General features: G+C 38.7%; 2 protein-coding genes across 8 annotated transcripts in view; one reads left to right on the top strand and one right to left on the bottom strand.

The window, feature by feature from the left end:
* The window catches only part of Dph2 (Diphthamide biosynthesis 2), a 47,730-nt gene that overhangs the window by 16,344 nt on the left and 3,466 nt on the right, over positions 1-27,920 (bottom strand). For 2 of the 4 annotated variants that reach the window (XM_067130258.1, XM_067130262.1), the window contains exons 3-4: positions 23,633-23,793; positions 13,927-14,142 (exon numbers count right to left, since the gene is read on the bottom strand). The gene's annotated coding sequence lies outside the window, so the exon portion shown is untranslated. The remainder of the gene's footprint in view (positions 1-13,926; positions 14,143-23,632; positions 23,794-27,920) is intronic. The other 2 variants (XM_067130257.1, XM_067130260.1) reach the window with 1 other exon arrangement.
* LOC136854102 (tetraspanin-33-like) lies at positions 83-27,771 on the top strand. 4 transcript variants are annotated; one of them, XR_010857630.1, is made up of 8 exons: positions 103-459; positions 4,023-4,229; positions 4,733-4,909; positions 9,746-9,880; positions 18,188-18,235; positions 24,024-24,140; positions 24,359-24,478; positions 26,315-27,771. XR_010857630.1 is itself a non-coding variant. In XM_067130268.1 (7 exons), exons 1-7 carry the CDS (start codon positions 385-387, stop codon positions 26,321-26,323), a joined length of 768 nt encoding a protein of 255 aa, XP_066986369.1. In that variant the 5' UTR covers positions 96-384; the 3' UTR covers positions 26,324-27,771. The 4 variants fall into 4 exon arrangements, 3 of the variants coding, with proteins under 3 accessions (XP_066986368.1, XP_066986369.1, XP_066986367.1); XM_067130268.1 differs by lacking the exon at positions 24,359-24,478 and having other exon boundaries at positions 96-459; XM_067130266.1 differs by having other exon boundaries at positions 105-459; positions 24,359-27,771.

Genomic DNA, 27,920 nt, shown 5'->3' with positions numbered 1-27,920 from the left:
GTGTGTGTGTGTGTGTGTATGTGTTTAGGCTACATAAATACATACATTGTGAAATATAATGTGTTTGTGTGTAGTTAAGTGTAATTTTTTCAACTCAAACATCACAGCGGAGGAGCGACAGCGACAGCAAAATAAAAAAAAAGAATAAAAAAGAAAAACTTATCAAGGACACCTACGAGTGCAGGAAAACGCCACTTAACTCTCTGTACGATACACGTCTCGTCTCGCACTGACGCAGTTGTTATTGTCTAATTTGCAGTGGGAACTAGTAAGAAGTTTGCTTAGTCATTAGTGTGTTACTTGCGAGTTAAGAACCTACCGTTCCCAGAAACTTTCCCCCAACATTTTTATGTTAAAACTTTAGCAAATTCAGTTGCACTTAAAATGGTTAAGACGACAGATCTCTCGTATACTAGTCCCTACATCAAAACTTTATTTTTCTTCAACTTTTTGTGTTGGGTGAGTCAATTCCACAGCTAATCGTAATTAAATTTGTTTACGCTAGTTTTAGCAAGCTTCCTATAGGGTTGCATAGACTTGAGCATGTACGATATGCCACGCTTTGTATAAGAGTTTGGTTAGGCTTACGCCTAGCTTTAGTGCTTTAGGTAGGCTACTTTCACAGTATCGTAAGTCGGAATCAAAATAGGTAATGGTTGAACGTATGATGCTGCTGTGCCACAGGTCTAGGTTAAATTAGACCAAAGTAGTATTTAATGTCATGATAATGCTGCAATAGGCTACTTTTAATTTGTATCCAGGTACATGAAACCATATACTGTATTCTATGCAGTAACTTTCACTTAATATTAGACCTTGCAATTTGGAGTTGAAAACATCATTTCCCCGTTTTAACCTGTTGTTTAAAAGGTTTTGGGTAAATGTTCAGTAGGTGAGTGCATGGTAATGGTTATTAATGTAATTGGGTTTGTTTGCATAACAACTGAACCACCTACAATAAACTAAGGTGATTGTCTCCGATGTTTAGTGGCCCAGGAGGGCAGCGCCCCCCCTCGGGCCTGGTCAGGGCACAGCATCCAAAGTGAGGTTAGAAAGGTAAGGTCTGGTAAGCTCAGGACCTGGCATTTACACTGTGGAACCAATTCCCGTCATTCTACAATAGCCCCAATTATAATTGGGTAAACATTATAGAAAATGGTGTATGTAATGCAGTACAGGTGAGATAATTTGAGAAATGTACAGTACCAAGATAGTCTGAAATGTATCATCTTTTGTTTTATGTTTTGCATGTGAGTTTGGGTTCACAGTCACTAAAAATACATATTTGCTAATGAAGTAAATGTGAGAAACATTCAAAGCACTCATTAGAACATAAGATGTTGATACAATACTTGCAAGTCCAAAATGCAATGGTGTTTTGTTATTATGAACTGCCAGTACACAATATGAAATTGTAACTTACATTTTTTAAAAGAGCTCTACATTCTTGTTATTTTGAGCCCCATAAACATTATGAGCAAATGATAAATAAAAAATTAATGAAATGATGACTTATAAAGTAAGACGATACCGGCCTCCCCCTTCCTTGCAAATATGGCAAAATTGTAACCAGTAAACCCAAGGTTACAGTAGGTTGGTATTTTTATATTGTTTTAGTGCCCTATCAATTCCTAGTCATTTTTGCATGAAAAACCCAAAATGGTTTTTCACACAGAAATGGCTGGTTGGAGTCTTATTGGCAACTTAAACAAAATTTTATCTAATTATTTTAAGTAACATCATACTTCCTGGGCTATTATTTTGCTACAGTATTAGCTTAATACCAGCTCTCAATAGCAAAAGTGGTGTGTTTTATTCATGTCTTCTTCATACGTTTATGCAAAGATCAAACTAAACTGTATAGCACATTTACCATCACTGAGTTATTACTGTCTTTAGCCAGTGTTTCAAAATTCATACCTGTACGGCTGGTACTGAACACTGTTGATGCAAGTGGGCTTGGTAGTAAATTAAGATTTACCATTATTCCAACTGGTTATCTTGTGTTATGGATTTCAAATCATTAGGCTATTGTGAGTAGAAACCACATAGTATTGTGGTTTCCCATAGTCTCATATTATGGCGGACACCAGTGGGAAACTAAGTTTATTAGGCTGGGTGGGAAAAAAAAAAAGTTGTAATGAAACATCAAAAAAGGAGGAAATGAATAAATCACATCATAATTGGTTAGGAAGAAAGTGGTTTATATGAATCAACAGTAACAAAGTCAGTTTATAAAAATTTAGAAAGCATGAAAACTAACCTAACTTTAGGCTACCAGGTCCTTAGTTAGTTAAGGGCCTTGCCATGTCTGGAACCCCTCCACCCAACCTAACCTACAGTGCCCTGAAAGTTTCAGATTAAAACACTAAAATGCAACCTGATCTAATCTTCCCAACCTAGCCAAACAAAGGTTGCTTGACCCTTTTTTTTGGGTTTTTAGAGACCATGAATGTTAAAAGTGAAATACAGAAATTTATCTCGGTATGACATTCCACACTACTTCTTAACGGTGAAAAGTACACACCTCTTTTCCCATTTTGATTCCTGGCAAATTTACCTTTTTAACATGGGTTTGTTTTGTGAAAGTTGGGCATTTAATCAGCAAAGAGATTACCATGCTTGCAGGTGGATAAAGCCATTTTACACCATCTGTAGGATAAAAAAAAATATCATTTATGATCTTGTCAACGCTTCTTACACACAATGCCTTTTTTTTTTTTTTTACCAAACTAGAGAAAGTGTGAAAAATGGTTGAAGTCTGACAACATCAGGATATGGTAACATAAGAATTTGTGAAATTTTAATTGGTTGGGAAATGTAGGCTACCTATTTAATAGGTAACAGAAAAACAAAAATGCTCCCATAAGTGCTATTGAATAGCACATGTGTTATAACTACTTATCACCTCCCAATATTCAAGAACCTGGAATGGAACAACTTAAAAACAATAACACTAGGCTTGGAAAGTTATGCAAGTTTTCATATCCTTATTGGTAAATAGGGTACTGTACATAACTTTTTACTTCTCTGCCCCAATATTCCCTATGGATAAAACATCAAAATGAATTTTTTTTTATTTTTTTTTGTGGTATTAAATTGGGTAGGGGTAGGAGTTAAGTCATAGTATTTCCCATGGGGCTGATACTGGTGCCGTACACATTAACCCAGTAGCCTGATGAATCTAAGTCACATGAACTATCTTAGAAGTTTTTCTTCATTAGCTTAGCCTATCGGCTTTCAAGAAGACAACCATAATTTTTTGCGTATTCCTATAAATATAACCTAAAGCTCTCATTTTGCAGTTCTTGGATTAGCCACATCCCAACACCTCCATTTATGTTAGAAAACACTGAAACCCTGTACAGTAAGGCAATGAGACAAATTATAGACATTCAAGCTTTGGTATTTCTGCCTTTTTTAGACCGTAGCTGGGTATAATCTGAAAGAAATTAGAAGATTAGGATTTTAAAGCTTAGTCATGCTTGTTTGAAACATTTCTTTCAAAGCTTCTATACTAATTATAATTCAGTCAGAATTGTAACATGATTTTTATACCTACGCTCTCATTGAAAAATTCAAGAACAATGTTTAATAGAAAGTATCCAGTGTGTTCATAATTGTGGCATGTTAGGAACAGATTTTGTGTGTTGCCAAATAAGATTGAGAAGGTAAATAAGTTGCCGTTCTGCACAGCAGGTAAAACTGGGTCGATATAGGAGTTTATATATCTTTGATAATAATTAAAATTAGTGGTTAGTTGCAGTGATGCAGTGAGTCTTTACTTGTAGAAGCAATTATGTGTTGGATGTTTGTGATTTGTTTCTTCACTGTATCTGTAGGCAGTGCTGTAAAAGACTGTAACAAGCAACACTGTAAAAAAGTACAGTATAGATACCAAATTGCTGTACAGAAGTGCAGGTGTATATGCTTAAAGATTTTTTATTTTGACCATATAACTAACTGTATATTTGTTGTGGTTATGAAATATATTTAAATGTAGCTCTTTCTGACTCACACAGGTTTTTGGACTTCTCATAATACCCATTGGTTTGTATGGAGTCATCCATACTGCACAAGGGCTCTATTATCTTAAGTCAGTAGAAAATGCTTACACTGCCATAACGGACCACAGTGGTGTAATGGTTGCCTTAGGAAGTGTCATCTTCTTAGTTTCATTTGCTGGATGTGTTGGTGCTTTAAGAGAAAATCTTTGTCTCTTAAAATTGGTAAGTTATCCTTCTGTAAGTATTTTTCAATGTTTTCATTAGATTTTCATGGTCTTATAATCTTAATTTAATGCATTTTGCTGTTTTGCGAAAGGATGATAAACAGTTCTAAATGTAGTAGATGGAGAGGTAGAATGTGATACTAATAATGAAGGACCAGAAAATCATGGAGAAAAGGCCGAATTGAAGACCTAGATCAGCTGAGAATTCAGGCAAAAATTGCTCTTAGTGAATGGAAAATATGATAAAAAAAAAGTTATTAATGATGGGTTGGCAGGTACTATACTACACCTGGTTTTGATTGAGTGACATGGAAAGTGTGGGAGTGACTCATGGATTGTGCATACCAGATGTGCATTACATATTTCCTGTTAGGTATATAATCTGAGTTACAGTGCCTGATACTTAAGACATACCATAAATGCCCTGAATATACCGTGTCAGTTATAGCCTTTTTAAAATAAAAGTATAGTTGAAAATTAATTTTCTTTATTCTTTTCTAGTACTTTTGGAGTCTTACAATCATCCTGATTGTGGAATTGATGTTTGCCATTGCTTGCGTTATCTCCGCGTGGAAGGCACATAAAATCCTTCTTGAGTCTGTCTTTACAAAGACTTTAATTGAAGAATACAGGGAAAGCCAAAACACTCAGAACTTTATAGATTTCCTTCAGAGTGAGGTAAGGTTTCATATACTGTATATGTTTTAAGGTGCATTAACTTATGTATTGTATGTTTAATTCTTGTTCTGAACTGATTCAATTTGTTCATTTCCAAATTTCTTGACTAGTGGTTTTAAGAAAATAATAGGGTAACCCTTGATTGCTTTTCAGGAGTGTTATTTTAGTATTCATTATCAATGAGAACAATGTGTAGTAATTTGTGGTTGTAAGAAAAATCAATATTAGTAAAATAGCTTTATACTCTGTATGAATAGACTGATATTTAGCAGTATTGTTGAAGTTCATCAAATTTAGTTTCTTTTTTTTCTTCCTTACAAGGACTTACACATTTCAACTCTGGAATAAAACGTCGCTCTAGACTCCACCTGTAGGAAGGTAATTCCTCCTTGAAACCCAGATCAGGATTTCCTCCAGCTTAGTTTATCTGCCTGACCTTGCTTATTCCAAGTCCTTACCATTTCATACTGAATTCATTTTTTTCTGCAAATAACATTTAAAACCAGTTCTAGCTTGATCCTATTTGGAAAATGGATGAATGGAAAGTAATATGGCTTTTACTACTGTAGGTCAGTGGAATACGGCAGATGCTTGATCTTTTGTATTTATTTTGGATGAGGTCTATCAGACATAGAGGGCAATCCAATTGAACTTGGACTCATTATACGGAAGTATGGACCTATCAGTTGTTCTTGGGATTATAATAAGGCCATTACTGAGCTCTCCTTGATGGAGCTTGTACATTGTAACTGAGGATAGTTAAAATGCAAACATCCCAGAGTTACTTTTCCATATCAGTGTTTCTGCCTCAAACAAAGCAGCCTGTATATGTCAAGAGACACAGGTTCTGATTCTTAGATCTCTTCCTGGATGGTTTCAGGTGGATAATACATGCCCTAATCAGCCATCTTGAGGTATGTTTCTATGATGTATGCAGTCCTTTGTCTTTACATAATAGTACCTTTGGGCAGAATATTTTCATGTGAAAGGTGGTTCAATCATTGCAGCTTTGCAACAAGCAATTAAGGTGTGTACGATGAGTGACAGGGTGAGTCTGCCCACGTACATGGCTGAACCCTTACTTTTCTCTTGGTTTGTCCACAACAGAACACGTGTGCCCTGCAATCATTTCAATTTTACTCTGGTTGTTTAAGACTTTCCACTTTTGGGATATTTGTTCTTTGCTTTGTATGGTCAGTTGCTGAGTTTATGTGTATGTGAATCTGCTATGGCTGAGAGAGCTTACTCTATGAGAAGGTGGCCATTGCTGGGTCATGCATGTGCATATTTGTCTTGGTGTCAGTGAAGATAGTGGGAGAATTATATGTTACATCTTACACAGTGTGATGCTTGGAGGGCTGAGACTTTTGTTTCCTTTTGTATCCGAGTTTGAGGTGAAATTGCAGAACTTGTCAGTTCCTGATGTACTTCTGTTTCCTTTTGTATCCGAGTTTGTGGTGAAATTGCAGAACTTGTCAGTTCCTGATGAAAGATACAAGTGGTCTCAGTCTCCTCCCTTTAGTACTTTGTGGGTAATGATGAAGAAGAGATGCTCTTCTGTATTTTGAAGGCTACATGTCACTGCTTGCAGAGGACATGTCACCTCAGACGAGTGCTGTACCCGTTTCTTGAGTACAGGTGGACATAAGTAGTATCAGAGAATATGATCTTGTTCTGGCTTCATTAAGTGATCAAATTGACATGTGTCAGAGGGTTTGAGTGTAGAACATACCCTGAATGAGAGCTCATTAGGTAAGGCCACAGTGTATAGGAGGAACTTTTTGGCACCATGGGTACTGAGAGAGGATGTGTGGTGCTGCCACACTACCTTTACCTATTACTAACTACAGGAAGTCCTGTTGTGGCAGCTCAACAAGTTGTGTAACTCATAAGCTCCTGTTGGATAGAATAGAATCTTGCCTAAGTTTTATGATGAAAATATTTGGATGTATGGTGCATGAATGGTCACTTCCCTTCCTCCTGTATACCATCTAGCCTCAGAAGAGTAATATTCAAGCCAAATGGGTCAGTTGCTGGCAAGTTACTCAACAGAGGGCAGAGCCTCCCATCTATGACTATGAGTAGACAGTAGCTGTGACTCCCTCCACTTCTTGTAGACAAGGGGATCAGACCAGTATAACATATTGTCTTATTGTAAGTGATCTTATGTTATCTTTGGATTGGTCTTCCACATGGGCGACTGAATCCTCCTGGTGGTTTCCAAGAGTGTTGCCTTGGCATGGGAACCCTTTGGCCCAACTTGTCTGTGTTGGGTAAGATGTGAGCATATGAGATCCAGGTTCACTCAGCTCACCCACATGACTGAGATTGACACTGAAGGTGGCACATGAACAGACATAAATGCAAGGCAATTCCTCCCCCCAAGAAAAAGTTTCCTTGTAAAGATGATGGTTTGTACCCCTTGTAGGAACCAGTGGCAAATTTTTAGATGATTTGTATTATTTGCAATGAATATTACCTACTGTTGAAGATAGCTATATCTTTGTGCCAGTAGGCAAGGCGGTATTTAAAAATAAAAAGTCACTTGGCTAACCCAGATGACTGTCTAGTTCACCTGTTCTCCACCAGGGGTGTTTTGAACTTTTGAATGTATTAGCCCATGTCAGAATTCTTCATCCTGCTTCAGCAGATGACTGTCAATGCTTCACTTGTTTGGCTAGTGCTTTATCACGCTACTGTGAATGTTGGTCATTGTTCAGTAGGATGTCTTCCATAGGAAGCAAACGGAAGAACATCTAGTTTTGTAGAAGTGGTTACTGTTTCAGCAGGATGTTTTCTTTTGAGTTAGATAGGCATGCTTTTTGTGCCAGTTTTAGGGTTCAAGAGTGTGATTTCAAACTTAGATGTGAAGAGTGTAGGGAATGGTCAAAGGACTTTATGCTTAAATTCCCTAAATATTAAAAAAGAAGGGAATCAGACAGATTAAGGAAGCAATTAGGTTAGGACATAGGTCTGTTGCTTCTCAATTGCCTTTGACATTGAATGTCACCCCTCCATCTCCATCTCTCCCCTCTCCACCTTCTTTATCTTGACCTAAGCTGTCTTCCTTAGCTCCACCTTTTGCCCCCTTTCCCCCTTCTCCTTCGGTTCAGAAAAGCATATAGAGAAGTTAGAGCAGGTTATGAATCTTGTTTTGGAGTCTTGACAGAATTTATTGTAAAGAAACAGCCAGTGTCCCCCCGTGTAGTGTGCAATCATTTTTGCAGTCCCCCTTGAGACGTAAGGTGTCAGTAGCCCAAGCTTAGTACAGCCATGCGACAGTTGGAAGTGTCTGCTGCCAGGGAAGTGGATCAGTTCTGGGGCCAAGGTTTATGTATGTCCTATAACATCTTCCTCTCATTTATCATGCTCGGTTAAATGTTTGGCTTATTTACCAAAGGACCCTGTTGGTAAATGCAAGTCCTTGCACCAGATATCTGCTATAGCTGCCAGTGTAGGATAAGAATGTATTTTGAAAGGTAATAGCTCTGTAGTAAGTGACTCTAAATTCTAAGGTTATTGCAACGTGATGAGTCGTCGAACCTGCTTCTGTTTATCATTTTTTGATACTTTGTCTTCCATTCCCCTTTCTCCTCAAAATGGACTTTATCCACCTTAATCTTCTGTTTGTTTTGACTGTTGGTGGCTCTTTTCTCTATTTCTCTATTAATGTTTTCTTTTGTACATCAGCCTTTTTTCAGGAGCTCCAGTGGAATCTAAGCTAGATGCCACTCTAGGAGTATTATTTTCCAGGAATTTTCCTGCAAGTAGTGGTATTCGGTCCTGGTGGTGTCAGGTAGGCTATTGTTGGCCTTTCCCTTCCTTCCTCCTCCCAGCTTTCTTCCCCATTTTCTATGGTGTCTGGTGGCTTTATTGTCATCTCTTTCTCAGACGTCTCTTGATGACTCTGCAGGAGGGTATGCTCCCTGTTGTTTCCCCTCCCATGGTGCCAGGTACTTTATTTGAGGAGTCCGGACTGCTGCCTTGGTGGAAGAGGCGATTGATGTGGATGTGTATTCTTGGCCCAATAGAAAGAGTGATCTTTATGCTCTTTTGAGGACTGAAATCCCAGAATTTAGTATGTGGGGAGCATAAGTCTTTATAGGATGTTTCCACCTCTACTGCCCTAAATTGCCTCACTACAGAGGAGAAAGTGGTGCCGGGACTACTTTGTGCACAGGCTGATAACCACACAAGGGAGACTGCCAATTTTGAGGTTTGTTTCCAAGCTTCATCTATCCCCAGCTACTCCCAAAGTTTATTCTTATAAAGCTGAGGTTTATTATATATGTAAAAAAATACAAGATTTCCTAAAAATTTGCCATGTTTATGATCAAATGCCATAAACGTGATGAAATGGAATTAATGATAAGACCCAAGGTAGGCTAATGGTGTCTTGACTCTCAGCCACAAGTATTCAGCTGCAAAAATGGTTCCTATTCCCATTATTTCTTGTAGTGTGTTTTTGTCAGTAAAATATTCTGTATTTCATAATATTTTTATTTAAGGACTTTTTATCTGTTATGTTTTTTTTTTTTAATATTTACCCAAATGACATCAATGAAAAGTCTGCAGACGGGGAATGCGTACTGTTAAATAAATACAATATAATAGATGCATTTTAGGTTCAGAAATTTCCTAGAATGTTTGTGATGCATTATAGCTTTTGTTGTTAGGCATGACTAGGTCAGATGACAAGAGTTTCCATCTACTGAAGTGCATTTTGATGTAAACTTGATTGAAAGTAAAAATATTGATGGACAAGTGGAAACACTTGTGAATTTTCAACTTGGTATTAATATATACACTATACTGAAGTGTTATTTTCTCTCCCAGTTCCATTGCTGTGGTATGACAGATGAGGGACATCATGACTGGAATTCAAATGAGTATTTTGAATGTTCAGAATTGAACCCAAGTGCAGAGGAATGTGGCGTACCTCCATCATGTTGCATCAGTTACAAGAAAGAGGTGAGTAGAATTATGAAAAACATTAATACAAGTTTATACAAACTTGTATTAATGGTTTTCATACAAACTCCATAACTTTTTTATTTTACTTGTCTACGCGTTTGTTTATATGGGTGAGCCCACTGGAAGAAATTATGGTGAATTTCAGTGGTTTACAAAAGAAAAATGTTCAAGTTCTTTGGGAATTTTCAGTTTTCAGGTAATAAAAAAATTCTATGCCATTCGTCAGACAGGTGCCTAGTGTGTTTGAGATGTTAATGAAATTGGTTGAAAATTTGTGGCTACTACATTTCAATGTTATACTTGAATCAAGGTTTCACTGAAAGCTAAGCATCCATATTATGTCTAGTATCAGTTTGGGAAAAGGTGCTTCTAGAGAATTTTGTTGTTCAGTAAAAATTCATTTAATTTAATGAAACAGACAATACATTGTACTGACAATTCATGTATCAACTGCTTCAGTTCGTTTATAGGTTTGTGAGATTCCACACAGCCACAGAATTATAACAAATTTGGGTGAAATACTTGTTCACATTGCCAAATGCTATACCTAGCCATAAAAAGAAAATGTCTGTTTTGTTTTCCAATTCTGTTATTCTTATTCTGTGCAACCTCTAATTTCACTGGTAATATAAGAAAAAAATGCAGGACATCTCAAGTGATAGTAGCTTGGTAGTTGAGGATTTATTAGTAGAGAAAACTGCATGTGTGTAGGTTTTAACATCTCTTGCCTAGCTGGCAGTCAAATGAAGCGCATACCACCACCATCTCAAGATTGAATGCAGTAAAATTGTTAAAAGATGGACTAAACAATTTACCTTCAGTTGTCTTTATTGAAAGTTCATGCTGTTTGGGTCGAACATAAACTGGGTTTTCCATATTGCAAGAATTTTATATACCTTTGCAACAACTGTTATTTGATTTATCAGGTAGTCCTGTTGTCTTTCCTTCCTTATAGGGTTAGTGTCAGCAGTACAACTCATTACTAAAGGTCTTTTGCAGCATCCCTTTGGCCCCTTGCTGCACCCACTTTTTAACCTTTTACTTAACGTTTGTTCCTACTTCCTTTCTTCCATCTTGCTTTCCAGCTCCCTCTTTTCACCTTGAACACTGAATGGCTGAAAGTGCCCCTAGTGCTTGGCCTTATAGCCAGATTTTCATAAATCAATTTTTTCTTCCTAATGTGACACATGCTCAGTGTGTGATGATGAAACTTGGCAGTGAAGACTACATGCTAAAAATGAACTGATCTTCCTTGGTGCTACTGTGTCAAAGACAGACTTCCTACATCTTAGGTTACCATGTCTTTGTTTACATTTTATCTCGAGTGTCATATATGTGTCTGTCTTTGGAAACTTCATCTGTTATCCATGTTTCTGATGACATGTCTTAGGCTCTCAGGGCATTATGGAATGGGTTAGCTGGTTCTTCTTCTATGGTTTAGTGGAGAGATGCTCTCTGATAGGTGAGTCAGCATTTAAACAAAAGAAGATCGAATGGCTGACCCTGTGCTCCACCAGGTGTATTTTGAATTTTTTAGCTTGTCAAAATTCTCCTTGTCGCCATTGTTTGCTGATTTCAAGGTACTGTAGATTAATTTTACCTACGATGCCTTCTACTGGAATCAAAGCTGAGAATATCAGTTTCTGTAGCATGTTGATTTTTGAGGTAGACAGACACTGCTTGTGCAAGCTGCAGGGGTACAAAATGTGATCTTGAGAATAGATGCGAAGAATGTGGGGATTTTTGAAGGCCGTTATGCTTACGTTTGTTAGTGTAGGAAGAGAAGAGAAGCAGATAGATTGTGGAAGCAAATAGTTAGGTCAGGTGATAACCTGTCATTTCTCCCCCTTCTCCAGGTCCTTTATCTATATTTTCCATACTCAGTTCATGGCTTTTTCCTTTGCTAATGCTTTACCTAGTACTGAGACTTCCTCTTTAGCTCCACGTTCCACTCCCTTTGTTTCAGGAAAAGTATATTGAGAAATTAGAACAGGACGTAAAGCTCATCTTAGTAAAAGGTTGTCTGAATTTGTTAGGGAACTGTTGTGGGTCCCCCCTTAGTGTGCAATCATTGTAAGGGGTAAGGTGTCATTGCCCTCACCCATATGTAGCCTGAGCCTAGGACTGCCCTGTGACAGTTGGGAGACTCAGTTTCCAGGGAATCTGGTAGGTTTTTTGGGTGATGTGGTTCTGTGCCCTCTGTATCCTGCCTTCCCTCACTGTTGCTCCTCTTTTCCATTTTCTTTGTCGCTTGGTGGCGCTTTGTCTTCTTTTGCTCAAGCAACTTGTGTTGGTGCAGGTTAGGTGCTTCAGGCTGCTTTCCCCCTCAGTCTCCCCTTTCGAGTTACAGATTTGTTGCTGGTGGTTGGCTGCGGTCACCCCAACTCCTCCTCTGGCAGAAGAGGAGTTGAATTGGAGGAATTTCTCTTGGTTTTTCAGTATTTGCTGGAGCATTGCACTTTGCTTTATCCTCATTTAGCAGATGAAAGAGGCCATATAGAAAATAGGTCTCTGTTATCATCGAGTATTTCAACACTCATTAAGTATTTGAGGAAACCCAGGCTTTCTTCGTCAATTAGAGAATGTTTCATAAGTTTTCTTGTGCTCTGGAGCACAAAACTTCTTTTGAATCTGCCAGCTCTTATCCTCCTAGTTTTTTGAAGTCACAGAAAGCTGCCTCTAATGATACAGGAACTTTACGGGCAGAAGATTCGGTTTTCTTTGCCTGTCTTGTTCCTTTGAAGAGGCATACTTTTGAAACGGACATGCTGAGGTGGAGTTTGTTGTCCAAAGTCTCAGTTTAGATTGTTGACGATTTATCTTTCATTGGACTTTTGCTTAGTATGATCGCCTCTTCTCTGCGCCAGCTTAGAGGGTTTGTAGTGCCAGCTTAGAGAGGTTGTGGCGCCAGCTTCAAGGAATTTGGTGCCAGAGGAATTTTGGTGAGAAAGAGACTAAGGGTTTTGGACTTTTGTGGTCAAGGCCTTATACTAACTCACTTTTGAAGAAGTGAGAACAGTTATGCTTCTCACTTTTGAAGAAGTGAGAACAGTTATGCTTCTATCAGTCATCAAAGGTTTTTCATGCACAGAAAATGGTAGTTGTTTTGGTTTCTTCATGCAAGAAACCTTTGGCTCGACTGGCTGAGTGGATTTTGTCTTAGATTCACTACCCACCATCCTCTTCTCAATGTTGGAATTGGCTACCTTTAACAGTAAGCAAGATTTATCCTAAATAATATAAATTTTCATATGTTACACGGGTCATTTGGCTGATTAAGTTAATTTGTATTATCTTGGATTTGTCTAGCCTTGCTTCACCTAAGAATCTTGGACTTGTCTAGCCTTGCTTTACTTAAGACCCACATAATCCTGTCAATTAAGGCTGAAAGTTACCTAAAAAAAAAAAAAGACAACAATTAAAATCAGATCAGGTCGCCAGTTGAGATTAGAGTTATTTATTCTGAACACATGAACTAAATCAACAACCTTACTCAAACAACTAGATTCAACAAAGTAAAATAAAAGTGTTAACTGATTTCTTACGGGAGCTAACAACAGCTCCGACTTCATCCCACTTCGGACATAAGATATTTCAACGTAAAGGGTGAATAACGCAACAGCTCGGGGCCTCTTGTGACGCTTCTATGAGGCAAATTACTGCAAGAACATGAATTGAGGTTCTTGGTATCAAGGACGCTAATTCTTCTCCAAACAAGAGGATGGCCAGGTCCAAGGCGTGCAAATTTGGGAAGAGACATATCAAGATAACTCTCTCGTATTACAGAAACTCTCACTCATCATTAATTAAATGCAAGGGATGAATCCCAGATCAAGAATAGTTTTAACACCATGGAGGATAACTTATCCAATTCTACTAGGCAACAGTTATTGTACTTAATATGCTTGACTTCATAATTGGGATATGGTTTTGCTAGGATTCTCTTAATCAGTGGCTGTTTAAGAGAGGGAAACTTGAAACACGAAAATGAGTTTAAATTGAAGGGAAAGAGAACTGGGAGTAATTGTCAAAATCCGACTTACTGCTGGGAGAGAGAATGCATTGATCAATTGCATCAAAATTCCTTGGTCCGTTGGGATGTCAATTTTTCCCCCACGTTCAAGAGGACAGAGACGGTCGTAAGTGGACTGCCCCAGAAACATGTCTTGCTTAGTCTGTTTTTGAAGCTTGGGGGAGCTTGGGTTGCCACTGGTCTCAGCTCCTCCCACAAGCCAACTTGGCTAGGGCACAGGTAGCATCTGAAAAATGACAAAAAACTCGCCAGTACAAAGGTCATAGAAAAGTGAGCTTGGTGGTACAGCCTGTCTAAGGTTTTTCCTATCAAAACCTATCCCGTCTATTATCCCTCTAAACTAAAATTCCTACCCCTTTTGACTGTTGGGATCTATTCAAAATAACTCCTGCTCACTTGCTTCTTCCTACATGGTATTCCCTCTTACTTTAACTAACAAAGGTAATGTCTGCTATTTGATTAAAGCAAGGAAGAGAGGTCGAACAGATAGTATAATATTTATAATAGCTTCCCCCTCCCCTTAAAAAGGCCTTCACTCCCTTGGGGGCGTGAAGGTTTGTACTAAGCAAGCTGTTCGCCTTGATTACTTTACTCTTTTCCCCTGAACAGATTTTGCCATTGCAATGCAACTAGGTAAGGATCTACCTGACTCTAGAATGGGATATAAGCTTTAATAACTGATTTACCACAGAATCCTAACACTACGTAGAGGTGCTTGCGGATATTTACGTGCTACCTCTGACGATCGTGATATTCAGTCGTAGCCCAATGGTACATTCAGTGGTATCTCTTATGACATAACCTATTAGAACACTGCCGTAGCACCAACGTAAATGACAGTGAACTTGGTAAGTTACAATATTCTTACAAATATACAATGTCTTACACTAGAATTTGCAATCACAGTAAACAAAGGTGTAATCTGAGTTCTTTAAATGATGATTTTCTCTATGGAAAGTGCTTGCCTCAACTGAGTTGTTATGCCATGCGTGTCATGAGCTCAGTAGCTCTATTCACAATAGTTACGATTACTGGCTTCACAAGTTACAAGTTACAGTATACTTACATAGTTACTGCTGCTCATTGCAAGATTTAAATGACAAGGTTACTATTACTACTGACTGAATGTGGTCTAGGCTGTTACTAAGACAGAGATCATGCTGGCTACCCCACTCTGAGATGGAAAGAGCACTGTGCCAGGGGGGCACGATTGCCAGGATGAGCTCGTGGCTCTTGCAACTACTTGGCTCTCTTCTGCCCCTTCTTCTTCTTCTTTTTCTCCCGGTTCTTCCAAGGCCTATCTATGTCAGTCCTAGGGCTAGCGGGCACGAAGTCATGGGTAACCTCAGGTTACTGAAGGGCTCCCTACTCAGGCAACTGCGAGCTTACATGTTGCTAGAAGTAATGCTGGGAAGGTTCCTGGATCTCCCATAGGAGGATCCATCTCATGATCTGGATCAGGCACAGGATCCTATTCTTGTGGTGGCTCAATGTCTGAGATGGACGGAGGGTGGCACTGCTAAGGGCTCACAAGTGGCACTGGCAGAGGTTGAGGGCCAGGCATGCCTGACGAGGGGTCCGGAGGTGCAATACCTCGCAGATAGCTTGAGTTGGGCTGAGACAGAGATGTCCCAGCTGGAAGTCAGAGCCTCTTGGAGAATCTTGATTTGGGGCCGTCCGCTGGGTGTTGCTTATTTGGACAGCCCTCCCACTTAGTGGAGTGGCCTGTCACCTTGCGCGCTCTACAGCAGTACTGCTTCCCTTGAGTGTCCTTTCATAGAGAGGGAGGACTTCGTTGCTGGCTGTCATTTCGTGGAGAGGGAGTACTAGGCCTGGAATCGCTTTGCATGTGCCCCTTCCATTGACCACTGCAGTGCATGGAAGGTATTTCTTCTTGGTTCGGTGGCACACCAGTCAAAGTGGCTGTGCTCAGGTTTGGTGGTCTTACAGTCGAGGCCTCCATTGAGTAGGTAGTGTGGCTGCAGAGTGGCATTAGGGAAGGACTTCCCCAGAGGAGGTTCCGACCCAACAGGAATTCCATTCCGGGCCTGATTCACCACGCCAAGGCAGTGAGGTAGCGTGCCCCAAGGTGTCGTAACCTGGAACTTGACCGTGGGAATGGTTTTGGTGTGGCCCTCTACCCGTGTCATCTCCCACTGAGTTTTCGCATCAACTGTGGCACTGGCTGGCACTTGGGGCCTGGCAATCAGGCTAACATTGGCTGCAGTGTCCACCATGACCGGTAGGGCCATGGGCAGGCTAGAGCCATCAAGGGGTGCCACCAAGATGAACTGGGTATCCAACTTCTTGGGGTGAGGTATCGGCTGTGGCCTGGCCGCGGAGAATGAGGTGCCTATTAAGTTGATGAACTTGGTGGTTGGGACATGATTTGGGCAGGCCGGATGTCCAGCACTACAGTGGCCGGCAGTGCCACAGGATTGACAAGGGCCCTTTGCCGGGGCTCAGATACCTGTGGTGACTGACTGTTTTGGAGAGGGTTGAGTGGAAGTAGAGGGAGAGGAGTTCTGGTTATTGGTAGGAAACTGCTTATTGTTGCCCAACTTGTAGCAGCAATCAGATTCAGTGTGCCCCACCTTCTTACAGGGGGTGTATGTAGGCTTGCTGGACAGTCCACTATGCGCCATTGAGATGTGCTGGGGGACTGGTTGTAGGTTTCCCATGAATCTGGCATACGGCAGGCTTCCAGAGGTGTTGTGGGCTGCTTGTCATTTAGATACACAGCAAGGCGCCCAGGGACACATTGGAAAAGATCCTCCAGCATGGTCCGATTGAATAGGTCCTTGAATGTAGTCCACGACAGGGAGTCGAACCAGTGTATACCAGACTGGGTCATGTGACAGGCCCATTCGGTCCAGGACCAGCTGACTTTCTTGGCAAGACCTCGGAACCGCTGTCTCCATTTCTCCGGGGTTATTTTCTAGGCTTTTGTTATGACCCTATGAACTTTGACCATGTCGCCTCCTAGACTCTTCCCCAGTGAGTGGAGGGCTGCCTTAGCTTTACCTTCCATGTGCTTGGCAAACACTAAGGCCCCTCTGTCTCGGTGGTGTTGTAGTTTTCAAAGAGCAACTTATTTTCTCCAACCATGCTTCTGGCTCTTCCTCAGTCCACTTTGGGAATAGGGAATTAATGCTTGAGATTGGAGCATTTGGTGCAGCAGGTGTGGGTTCGGAGGCTTGTTGGGTAGCCATAGCTTCCATACTTTCCTTTTTTGCCTTCTCCAGCCCGAGTTCCTTTTCTTTGAGGGCTAACACATGCTGGTTTCTCTTCTCTTGCATCTTCCAGCTGCCTCTGTTCTTCAGCATACTTCTTGTTTTCTTCTCTTTCTTTCCTCCATTCCACTCTTTCTTCTTTCTCTTGCTTGGCCAAGGCATCCAGCTGTTCTTTCACCCACTGGTTAAGATCCTGTCCCATGAGCCCTGCCTCCTTACCCCAGATCCATGAAATGTTCTGTAATGTTCTGTTGCCATGGGTCTGGTAGGTTAGGATGGGTAAGAACATCTGCCTGGGATGACTGGAGTTACTAATGAATTAGGGAAGTGTCCCCCAGATTTGGGTAACACTTAGTGGCGTGACATCTTTTCAATAAGGTGGCACTGTGGCTGAGTGTGCCGTGCAAAGGTCACACTTATGGCACTCTTTATCTCGAGGTACAGGTGTAGCTTATTCACACAGGACATTGTTTTTGGGTGGCACTATGGCGCCAGTGCTTTCCTAGGAATCAACACTTGTCTTGGAGTATAACTAATTGTACTAAAGGGAAAATCACTCTACCCAAGCAGAGCGTAACTAATAAGTGGGAGAAAAAGGAAAGGTAAGAAGAAACAGATAGGTAAGCGCGTCACTGTGTGACAGTACTTCAGATTAGTGGCACTGTGGAAAAGAAAAATCAATTTGGTTGTTTTGGCCCTCGTGGGTAACAAGTTACTACAGTAGTACCAGCTGTGCTACTTCCTTTCATGTGGAGGTTTTTTGATGAAAAACTCATAAAAATGCAGGTTATGTTCTTTTCAAGACACCCAAAGGATTAAAAGTAAGGTTTTCTTACGATTTTCGACGGATTACTACTCATCGTAGGAATGGAACCCTCATCTTAAACCAGGGACTGCCTGTATTATAGAATAAGCAAGTTTTACTTTCTATGTGAAATTTAATAGATTATTTTGTGTGAAATCTTTTTTTTGAAATTAAGCGTTTGTATTTTTACATTTGACTTTTTCAGATGATAAAATTTAATTTATGATTTTCAGATGAATTATGACATCATGTGTGGATATGGAATAAGGAGTGAAACAAAGGTATGTAATTTTAAAAATTAATCTGAATATGTATTTGGTTTTTATTATCATTTTAAATATTGTAGGGTGCTATACAAAGCCCTTTTGTCATAATTGACCTTACTCCTTTTTGACAAATCCCAGTTACATTGAGTTGAAGAACTGAAAAGAACCACCACACATGTGCAGCCTGCATTTCACTGTTCACCATGAGCCATATTACTCATTCTTCTCTATGACTTTTAAGTGTATGACCGTGTCTCCTGAACTACATAGAGTTCTAGCTTTTGTGCTTTTCATCCTTTTCATTTTGTGTGCTTTTCATATTGTCGCCCTTTTAAAGTAGTTCTCATTTGTTTTCCTTTTCCTTCCCATAATGTAATTAAGTTTGCTGAGTTTTCCTAATGGAGCCTCTCAATGTATTAGAGTTGAGTGACTTCCTACAACTGATGGTTCAAAGGTGCACCTATGCAAGGGTGTTTCTAGGGACATTGGGCTTAGTAAGATAAATGAGTTTGTGGTGAACAGTTGGCTAGCTAGCTCACCTCTTATTACCTGATTAATGGCCAGCACCAGAAAAAGCTAAGATGCCAAAATACCAGCAGAGTAATTGGGTTGTCAAACACTTGTAATTTTTGTTACTGGTAATAGAGTAAATTTTTCTTTATACCTAGGAAATTGATTAATAAGAGCAAGAAGTCAGAAGTGTAAAATGATGAATATATAATAATTTAAAATGTAATATTGTTAATGTTTATAGGGCAGTGATTATAAGGTAATCTTGTAGAGCAGGCATGGGCAACATTTAGGCAAGTAATGGCCATGTTATGTATCCTAAAAGTGATAACTTTATTATATATGTATGTGCATCAAGTATCATCCCAAACTGTCCTCAGTATTTACCACTAAATACATTATGTTGAGAAATGATATGTGGTTAAATACAAAAATTCAAAAATACTTCATGAAATTTTATTAATGAGATGAATGTCCTTGAATATTCTTCACCACATTTTCAGTTCTAGAGAAATTTGGGATGTCCCAGCTCATGCGTTATTTTGCAGATACAGTACTGTATTCATGAGTCAGTCTTGTCTTAGTTTTAGATTTAGTGAGCTGCACTTTCTAATGAATTGAGACTATTGTATTTGTTTGTTTGAAACACAGGAGCCTCACTGACCATGCTTATAAGCACAAAAACGTATTTAGTTACTAGTGATATCAGTATGTTGGAAATAGGAGAGAGAGATTGGGCAAAGATGGGTGGTACGAGGAGGGTAACTTTATTGATATTATGACAGTGGTTTGTAAGGTAGGAAATACAAATTTCTGTTGTAATTTGTTATTTGTTCCAACACAGAAACAAACCCATGATATCATATTTTAGGAGACTAATAAAAAGATGGGAGGACGATCTCTTCCAAAAATTGAGCAAGAAATTATTCAACCTGTAAAAGGCAAAAGTTTAATGGACATTACTGACTTATTTTTCTGGTTTTCCATTGTGACATCTATTTGGTGTGACGGAGCTATAAGGCTAGCTCTGCATCTCTTAATGGAGTATTGTGGTTGCTCTATGCCTTACACCACATGTTGAACTGCTACTACCTGACCCAAACTGAAGGTATCTAAGGATCTATATGTTACATCTTGTAAAAAGAAAGATGTAAAGGTAGTCTGTCTCTTCCAGACCCTGGCACACAGGACTTGTCCTACAGAGTATTTTCATTAAGACTACTGTAGGATCTGTACTTCTTGTGTGCCTTAACTCTGGTCGGGCAGGCCTAGCACCTCCTTCAGAACCATAAGCCTTTCTTATCACATCTCTTAGCCAGAAGGATTTAGCCAGGAGGATGTTGTGTTCTTTGACATTTCCTTCTTAGTCCTTCCTGTACTTGGGAATAGTCTACGTTTGGCTGGTCGCCAGTCGGCTGTACATTTCAGGTATGCATTCACAGCTCTGACAGGGGACAGTAACGTTTCTTTCTGTTAGTTACCCACGAAGTCTTTGAGAGAGGGAATTGAAAAACAGTCAAAGTTTGGGTCATGTGTAGAGGGTTTTTGTATCTTTGCTATGAAATTCAGGAGAAAATTAAACACCACCGCTGCCCAACCACGAGTATGAGTGACAACGTACAAGAGCGTGTGAATTTCTCTTACTCTCTTCGCCGATGCCAAAGCTAGTAGAAACACTGTTTCCAAAGTTGTTTTCAAAGTCGTCTCTGTCCAAAGCAGTCTTGACTGGTTCACAGGGAGACTTAGTCAAGAAGCCAGAACTGTGGTTACAGTCCACTCAGGTAGTTTTAATCCTCTAGTGGCACAACTCTTTTCAAACTGTTTCATCATATCAGAAAGTTCCCATGACTATGCCTCTTGCTTTAAGGGCTGTGCTGATCGCCGAATGTTGAGGAATTATTGAATTTTAGATTTGTATGGTTTTGGGCTGGTATATGTCTTAAATAAAAATGACCTGAAATATTATTTCTAAAAAAAATTTTTTTTATATGGTATATTTTTTACATTTTTGTTCATCGCTTTTACCGGCATTTGAGCAGTGTATAGCGAAAAATTGTTGCAAAATTTCAGTATGACTTTTTAGGTGGAAGTGAGAAATATACTTTACTTTTTTCCTACTAAAATACACATATCTATGATAAAAACTAGCTCTTTCCCTTAAAAAATATATCAAGAGTAAATATGTATCTCTATATCTCAGGCAGTATCGCCCTGTGAGTGACAGAGCGACAAATTGTTGTACATTGTCTGTATGACTTGCCAGTTCTGGATAGTAGAAAGTGAGAAATTTACCTCAGTATCCTACTAAAACTACCCATTTTCTACGATAGACCTGGTTCATTCTCTAAAAAAAAATATCAGTCAAAGTAAATATATAATTATCTCTGTATCATGATATTTTAAACTCGTCATAGTGGTATCACAGATGTACCTTGCCAACTAGTATACATACAGAGCATTGGGTGTTACCAGTAAACCATCTCGATTTGTGTGTGGTTCTGGTTCAAGCGATATCCTACTGCTTTGTTTGAACTAGCGATATCCTAGTGCTTTGTTTGCCATAAGCAGAAGTACATATGCTTTATATATATATGTACTCTTGTAATGCATCACGTGTCCATGTTTTACCAGTGAACATGGGCACAGAAGGAATTGCTCAAAATATATGGTTGCAGCGTTATGGGCCTTTTTTTTTTTTTATATACGTACACACACACACACACACACACTTATGTATGTATAAATGCAAATTTTAGATAACTTATAAATCAAGAGAGAGCACATTTCTATTCGATTATATTGAAAATTTCATGGCATATTTTTTATGTGACAAAATAGTTTTTTGTGCAAAAATCAGCCTTCTAACTGTCATAGTTTCACAGTTATTACAAAATAACCATAATTTTTTTCTTTTGCGATTTTCTCAAAACTTAGTTTTCTAATAAATGCTTATAAGTCAAAGAAGACAACCAAATTCGATGAAACTTTTAAAACTTTTACAGAGTGTAGTATATCTATATACCTTGATTTTGCACATGGGAAATTCATTTTTGAGTGAAACTTTTTTTTTAATATTTTTAAGTTTTAAAATCTTTTTATCAAATGCCAAAAAAATGAACTTAAAAGTCAAATTTCAAAATTTCCCACACTGAAAATTTTCATTATTAGTAGAAGAATGAATGGTAAAAATTTGAAGCATATCCCTTGATTCATAAGGTAGTTATAAATACGTACTTTATAATGGGACCTTATGGAGTCAGTGCTCCCCTTAAAAATTTTAGAGAGCTGCTCTGTAACCTTTTATTGCTGACACAGAGATGTTCTTATTCCGCAGAAAAAGTAGAAAATCTGCTACATCCTTTACAGTTGTTTTGGGGGGATGTAAATTCCTTTCACTGCACCAATCCAGAAAGGCTTTCCACTTCCCTTGGTAGAGGTTGAGAGAGGATTGTCTAACTGAATTGGCAATGTCCCCGCAACTTGTCTTGAAAAACCTTTCTTTCTGAGAAGTCGCTGGATAGCCTCCATCCATGAAGTTGGAGGGTGGCTACTGCTTGATGTAAGTGGCCGCTGTGCTCTTGACTCAACAAATTTGGTGTTAGAGGCAGACGTCTTGGAATGTCTACTGGCAGGTGGAGAAGATCTATGTACTACTCCAGTTAAGGCCACTTTGGAGCTACCAGTGTCACCCTCAGACCATGGGAGATGGATAACCTGTTTATTACTCTCCAGATCTGGCTGAATGGAGGGAACACGTACACATCCAAGTTTCCAACTGGTGTTGGAATGCATCTTGCACGACTGCCTTTTCGTTGGGTACCGGAGAGCAGTAAAGAGAGAGTTTGTGGTTCCTCAATAGTGCAAACAAATCCAATTTGTGACCCTCCCACAACTTGAACAGTCTGTCCGCTACTGCCTGTTCCAAAGACCATTCTGTGCCCACTGTCAGGTCTTGTCTTCTCAGAGTGTCTGTCAAGATGTTTTTCTTTCCTGGGATCTATCTGGCAGTCATTACTAGTCCCTTGATTTCTGACCATTCATATGCATTCTCTGCTAACTGGTTCAGTGCTCATGAAATTGTCCTTCCTTGTTTGTTCAAGTATGTGAATGACTGAGGTGTTGTTGCTTGTAAGTACTGTTATCCTCCCTTGAAAACACCCTTGAAAGTGCAGTACAGGTGTGGTGCCAGACAAGCTGCTTTCATCTCCAGGGTATTGATGTGTGCCTGACATTCCCTTTTACTCCATTTCCCTGAAACACACTTTCCATTTAGGTGGGTACCCCACCCCCTTCAGGATGTGTCTGAGAATACTAGCATCTCCGGAACTGACTGGCTTAAGAGCAGGTTTTGTAAGTGGTTTTCTCCACTGCAGATCTTGCTTATTTCTCTCTGATAGTGCAATTAGTTCCTCCTGTTCTTTTCTGATTTTCAGTCGTCTCCTTCAAGGTCCACTGTAAGGAACGAGTGTGGGCTCTGCCCCTTGGTACAAGTTTCTCCAAAGATACCAGATGTCCTATCAAAACAACGCTACACTCAATCATCAGTTCAGGGGAAGGCTAGTAGACAAAAATTAAAGCCCAACAATTAGTAAACGAAATTCTACTCTGTGCAGAGCGAAAAAAGAACTTGTGCACACAAGTGGCTATAAAACGAATGAGGCATGATAAGGTACAGGAGTTGGTGACTGCTACAAAACGTTTCTACTCTTACCCGAGGTGCACATCCACAACTAGGGACCTCCTAAAATATGATGTCAGGGGTTTGTTTCCACGTTGTAACAAACTTTAGCTTTGTATGCCCACTAATTTGCGGGAACTTGGATTACAGTAGGGTTGTTAAGGAATAAAATTTACATAGCTTCATAATAAGCATTGGATCTTTGGTAGTCAGGAATGCCTTACCTAATGAGTAAGTAAACAAATCCTCTTGAGGCTGAGTCATGTGCCAGTAGGACAACCAAAGCAGTCTTTATCTTAATTCCGGGACTGTCAAAGAAGTATTTTTATTTGTAATATGGACATTCTTTCCCTCTTGGAATTCATGTGTGGAAGGGCCAAAGTATCTGCAAGAGATCTTTATTTTTATAAGAGATCTTTATTTTTATAAGAGATGGATATGACCAACATTGTAGACCTTGTGTTGTTGAAATCTTTATTGAAGCTCATGAAGATTGAGGGCTCATGAAGATTGAGGTAGAAGTTAAACTTTAAGTTCTTTAGCATAAACCCTTCTGTTAACATTGTACTTTGCTGCTATATTTTTTGTTGTTTAGTTTGTATTTATTCTTTTCAGAAACATCAACTTGGTAACTTAATATACACAACAGGGTGTGGTACAGCAGTCATAAATTATCTGAAGTCTAATCTTTACTGGGGAGCGGGAATAATTTTTGGAATAACCTTGTTTCAGGTATTTTACATTACATGTATACTGTATTGAAAATATTGGTTATATATTGTTCTGAAGTTGTTTATAAAACTTGATATTGTACAGTACAGTACATTTTAATTGTAATATTTGAAAATGCACTTTTTGTTTCCTTAATTAAACCACTGTACTTGAAATTTATTAGAAAAATTGGAACTCTGTGTAAGTGTCTTGAGGGTTTTTCTCCGTGTTATTTTCAGATGATTGTAACCTATCTAGCACTCTCTCTCTCATGGACCAGAGGAAAAATTAGCAGTTGTTAGCCTTTCACATCTAAGGTCTTTATTGTGTTTTTCAAAAATGAGTAGGTGTTTTTGATGGTAAGAAATCTGTAAGTACATCAAGTGTGTTTTATATGAGAAATGCTTTTCATGTACATGAATTCTTTACAAATATGAAGGCCTTTTGTAAGTGGAGTCAGAATAAAGTTAGCTACCTTGAATCAGTATGGCTCATATAGAATAACATATACTGTACTGTATTCAGGAGAGAGTATATATGAAAGAAACTGCTGCATAAATAGCTCTTTAAGTGTTGATACTTTTGATCTTCTAATGTAGGTGAAAACTAAAGAAAAAGTATCTTCCTGGTGACAGTTTAATCAGCAAAAGTTCGTTTATATTTGCGGAATAAAAAATATTAGTGTGCACAATTAATGAATCTCAGGATTTGAATTTCATAAGAGTATCTTATCTGTGAGTGAGAAGACACATCTAAAAAGTGAAGGAAAAAGATATGGCACTACATATATAATTTGACTGAAATGCTTTATTCATTATTGTGATGGAAAGTTGTAACATCCCATTCAAAATCCATGTGGTTTGTTTGTGTTGCTTCCTCCATTGCCAAGTCAATTAATTTTTTTAAAATAAAGCTAATACTTCCATTACTTTAGTGCAGAGTTTCCCAAACTTTTCAAGCTGGCACCCCCTTGGCTTCCAGATGGATTCCTAGTGCCCCCCTCCCCCCGATACACACGAGAGCATATTTTTTTTTTTGTTCGCTTGAAATTGAAAACAATATTAAACACAAAGATGTATTTCACAAATAATGCTTAATTTAGTAAAAAATTTTATTTGTTCTTCACAATTACTGTTAATGGGATGGGTGTGCTTGGTGCAGGGATATCAGTTTCTCCACATCAGGCTGGAACTGACTAAGAAGTCGTAGATCCCGACATTCGGTAGTTTTAAGTCTGTTACTTTTCTTGGAAAGAAGCAAGGCAAATGCACTTAAGCCCCATTCTACCAAATATGATGTTGAAAAGGCTATAAAATACATCTTCACTTTGTTTCACAGTACTAGATAGAAGTCAGAAATTTTTTTGTAACCAAAAATCTCGATGTGATTTCTTGAACATTGGCCTTAGCTCAATGTCATTTTGGATTGAAACTAATTCTTCCTCTGTAACTCCTGGTTCCTCATTGCTGACACCTAAGAAGGGACTGATTACCCATCCTAGTATTTGAAGCAATAAAAGATCCTGAAATCTTTTGGACATGTCTCTTTGTAACTCGTCCAGATGCGCACAGTACACTTGGTCATAATCTGCCATCAGAATTTGTCACTTTCATTATCATATATAATTCTAATGTCACTTTTATTATCTATAAATGGCATACTGTTCCTTTACCTTAGGCTTACTGTTTATGACATATTTTGTCATTCAGATTTAAAAAAAAAAAAAAAAAAAAAAAAAAAAAAAAAAAAAAAAAAAAAAAAAAAAAAAAAGCAGCAAGCAAGCTATTTATTGCTTAAAGTTGAATGCTGTTAATGCCACCCTGTAGTCCCCAACTGCCCCTTTGAAAACCACTGGTTTAGTGCTTGAAGATTTCCTTATAATAGGTGCTTGGTATGCAGTTTATTGGAATAAACCACTGGAATTGAAATGGGAGTTAATATTATAAGCAGTGTAATAACTGCTTAAATTTATTTCATGAAATTTAATATAAAGTAAAATTTGCATTTGTTTTGCATGTCTCAAGAAGCTGGTTCAGGACTTTTTTTTTTTCTCTGGCTTCCCTTATAAGGGTTTATTATATTAGTTTATTTTTTTTTATTTACCCGCTTGTTTTTCTCCTTTCCATTTTGACGAGCGGAGGTTTGGTCTTCATTGTTTGCTTTGTTTACCTGTTCACCATTTGCTTTTTGGTCAGGTGTACTAGACTGTGTTTACGCTCCACTGAGAGGAGATCCAACCCCGTCCGAATCTTTTGCGCTCATTGACCTCTGCATCATTGGCGGTTGACTGTTTTTGCGGGTTGAGGCCCGATTACTTTGGAACACGCTCATTTGCCCTGTGTCCTGTGCCACATATCAGCGGTGGGGCCTGCAGTCATGTGGGTTCACCTTTTGCCCACCTGTGAGTGCTTTTGCTGGAATCTATTGAAGTTGTCAGGAGACCTCTTGAGGCTAGAGAAGGGTGAGAATAATTCATTCGACTCTCCATCCGTTATCATAATAATTTGTGGATTATCCATCTTGTGTGGGATCCTTATCTGCTCTCTGCCCCAGTGTTGCGAACTCTAAAAGGACAGCGTGGATTAGCTGCATATGCTGTATAATATATATAGTTCGATTACCTTTCTAAGATCGCTAGGTCCGGGTGAGTAAGGAATTCCTGCTGTGTCAAATGTCCCATAGTTATGATTAAAAATTTTGCCTTGTTAGAGCCTGCTCAAGCAAAATAAAAAAAAAAATGCTATTCATTTAAATGTAACAATGAAAACATATTTGACTTCATATATTTTCTGTACAAACCTCCTTTATTTTCATAAAAACAAGAGATATGGCATAATTTTTAGTTGCTGCTGCCACCTCAATTTCGCCGACATGTGGTCAGTGAGGGCATTTAAAAGGGTAGCTCGATCAAGAACAACAATGATATTCACCTCAAGCAGCCAGTGTCAGTGGACAGTATGGATAGCCCGAGGGATAACCAAAGCAGATCAGATCTCTCCACCACTTGAAAAGCTATTCCTGCCGAACCACCCTTACAAATTTTAATTTCAATGCATTAAAAACATTATTATATTATTATAAGAACTGTGATTATTATTTCATTAAGCACACAAAGAAAGAAAATTCATTAAGAACAACCAAAATTTACTCGGCGCTGTTTCTTTAGAAAACCAAGTACAGTAAATGACAGATCTCAGGTAAAGCCATAAATAATGGATTAACCTCGAAGTTGAAATTAAAAAGGATAAATAGATACGGCAGCGATGTATTCTTTTCTTGTCAGCACCCCAGCGATCTTGGAAAGGGAAACAAACTAAACTATATCACGTATGTAATTATATTAGACCGTGAAGGTTTTTTGGAAATTTATTTTATTATATTCTTATATTCATACATTAGTGTTAAGGATATTTTCTGTCTAGTGAGTGTTGATATTTTTGTCAAGGGGAAAGCGTTGTATTCTACCTTCTAATAGTTCTTTCCCTAATTCTCTATTTTATGAAAGGGAGCTAGAAGAATGAAGGAAGTGCATGAGCTTTGTAGGTGCATGTAAATTTTCTACGTCCTAGAGCAGTTCTTTTTTGGGGAGGACATCTTTTGTATCATTAAGACTTTTTTTTTTTTTTGCTGCAGTAAAATAATTGTTAAAGATGCTGTTGGTTTTTTTATCCCTCTCTTGAGAGTATCATTTTGCCAGAGTTCTGTGTCTTGTTTTAAATCTTTGACTATTGTTGGCTTGGCAACAGAGAGAGAGAGAGAGAGAGAGAGAGAGAGAGAGAGAGAGAGAGAGAGAGAGAGAGA

This window comes from Macrobrachium rosenbergii, chromosome 28 (assembly GCF_040412425.1).
Source record: "Macrobrachium rosenbergii isolate ZJJX-2024 chromosome 28, ASM4041242v1, whole genome shotgun sequence".
NCBI lineage: Eukaryota > Metazoa > Arthropoda > Malacostraca > Decapoda > Palaemonidae > Macrobrachium > Macrobrachium rosenbergii.
The sequence above is the reverse complement of the archived record's forward strand: the minus strand, read 5'-3'. Positions and strand labels throughout refer to the sequence as shown.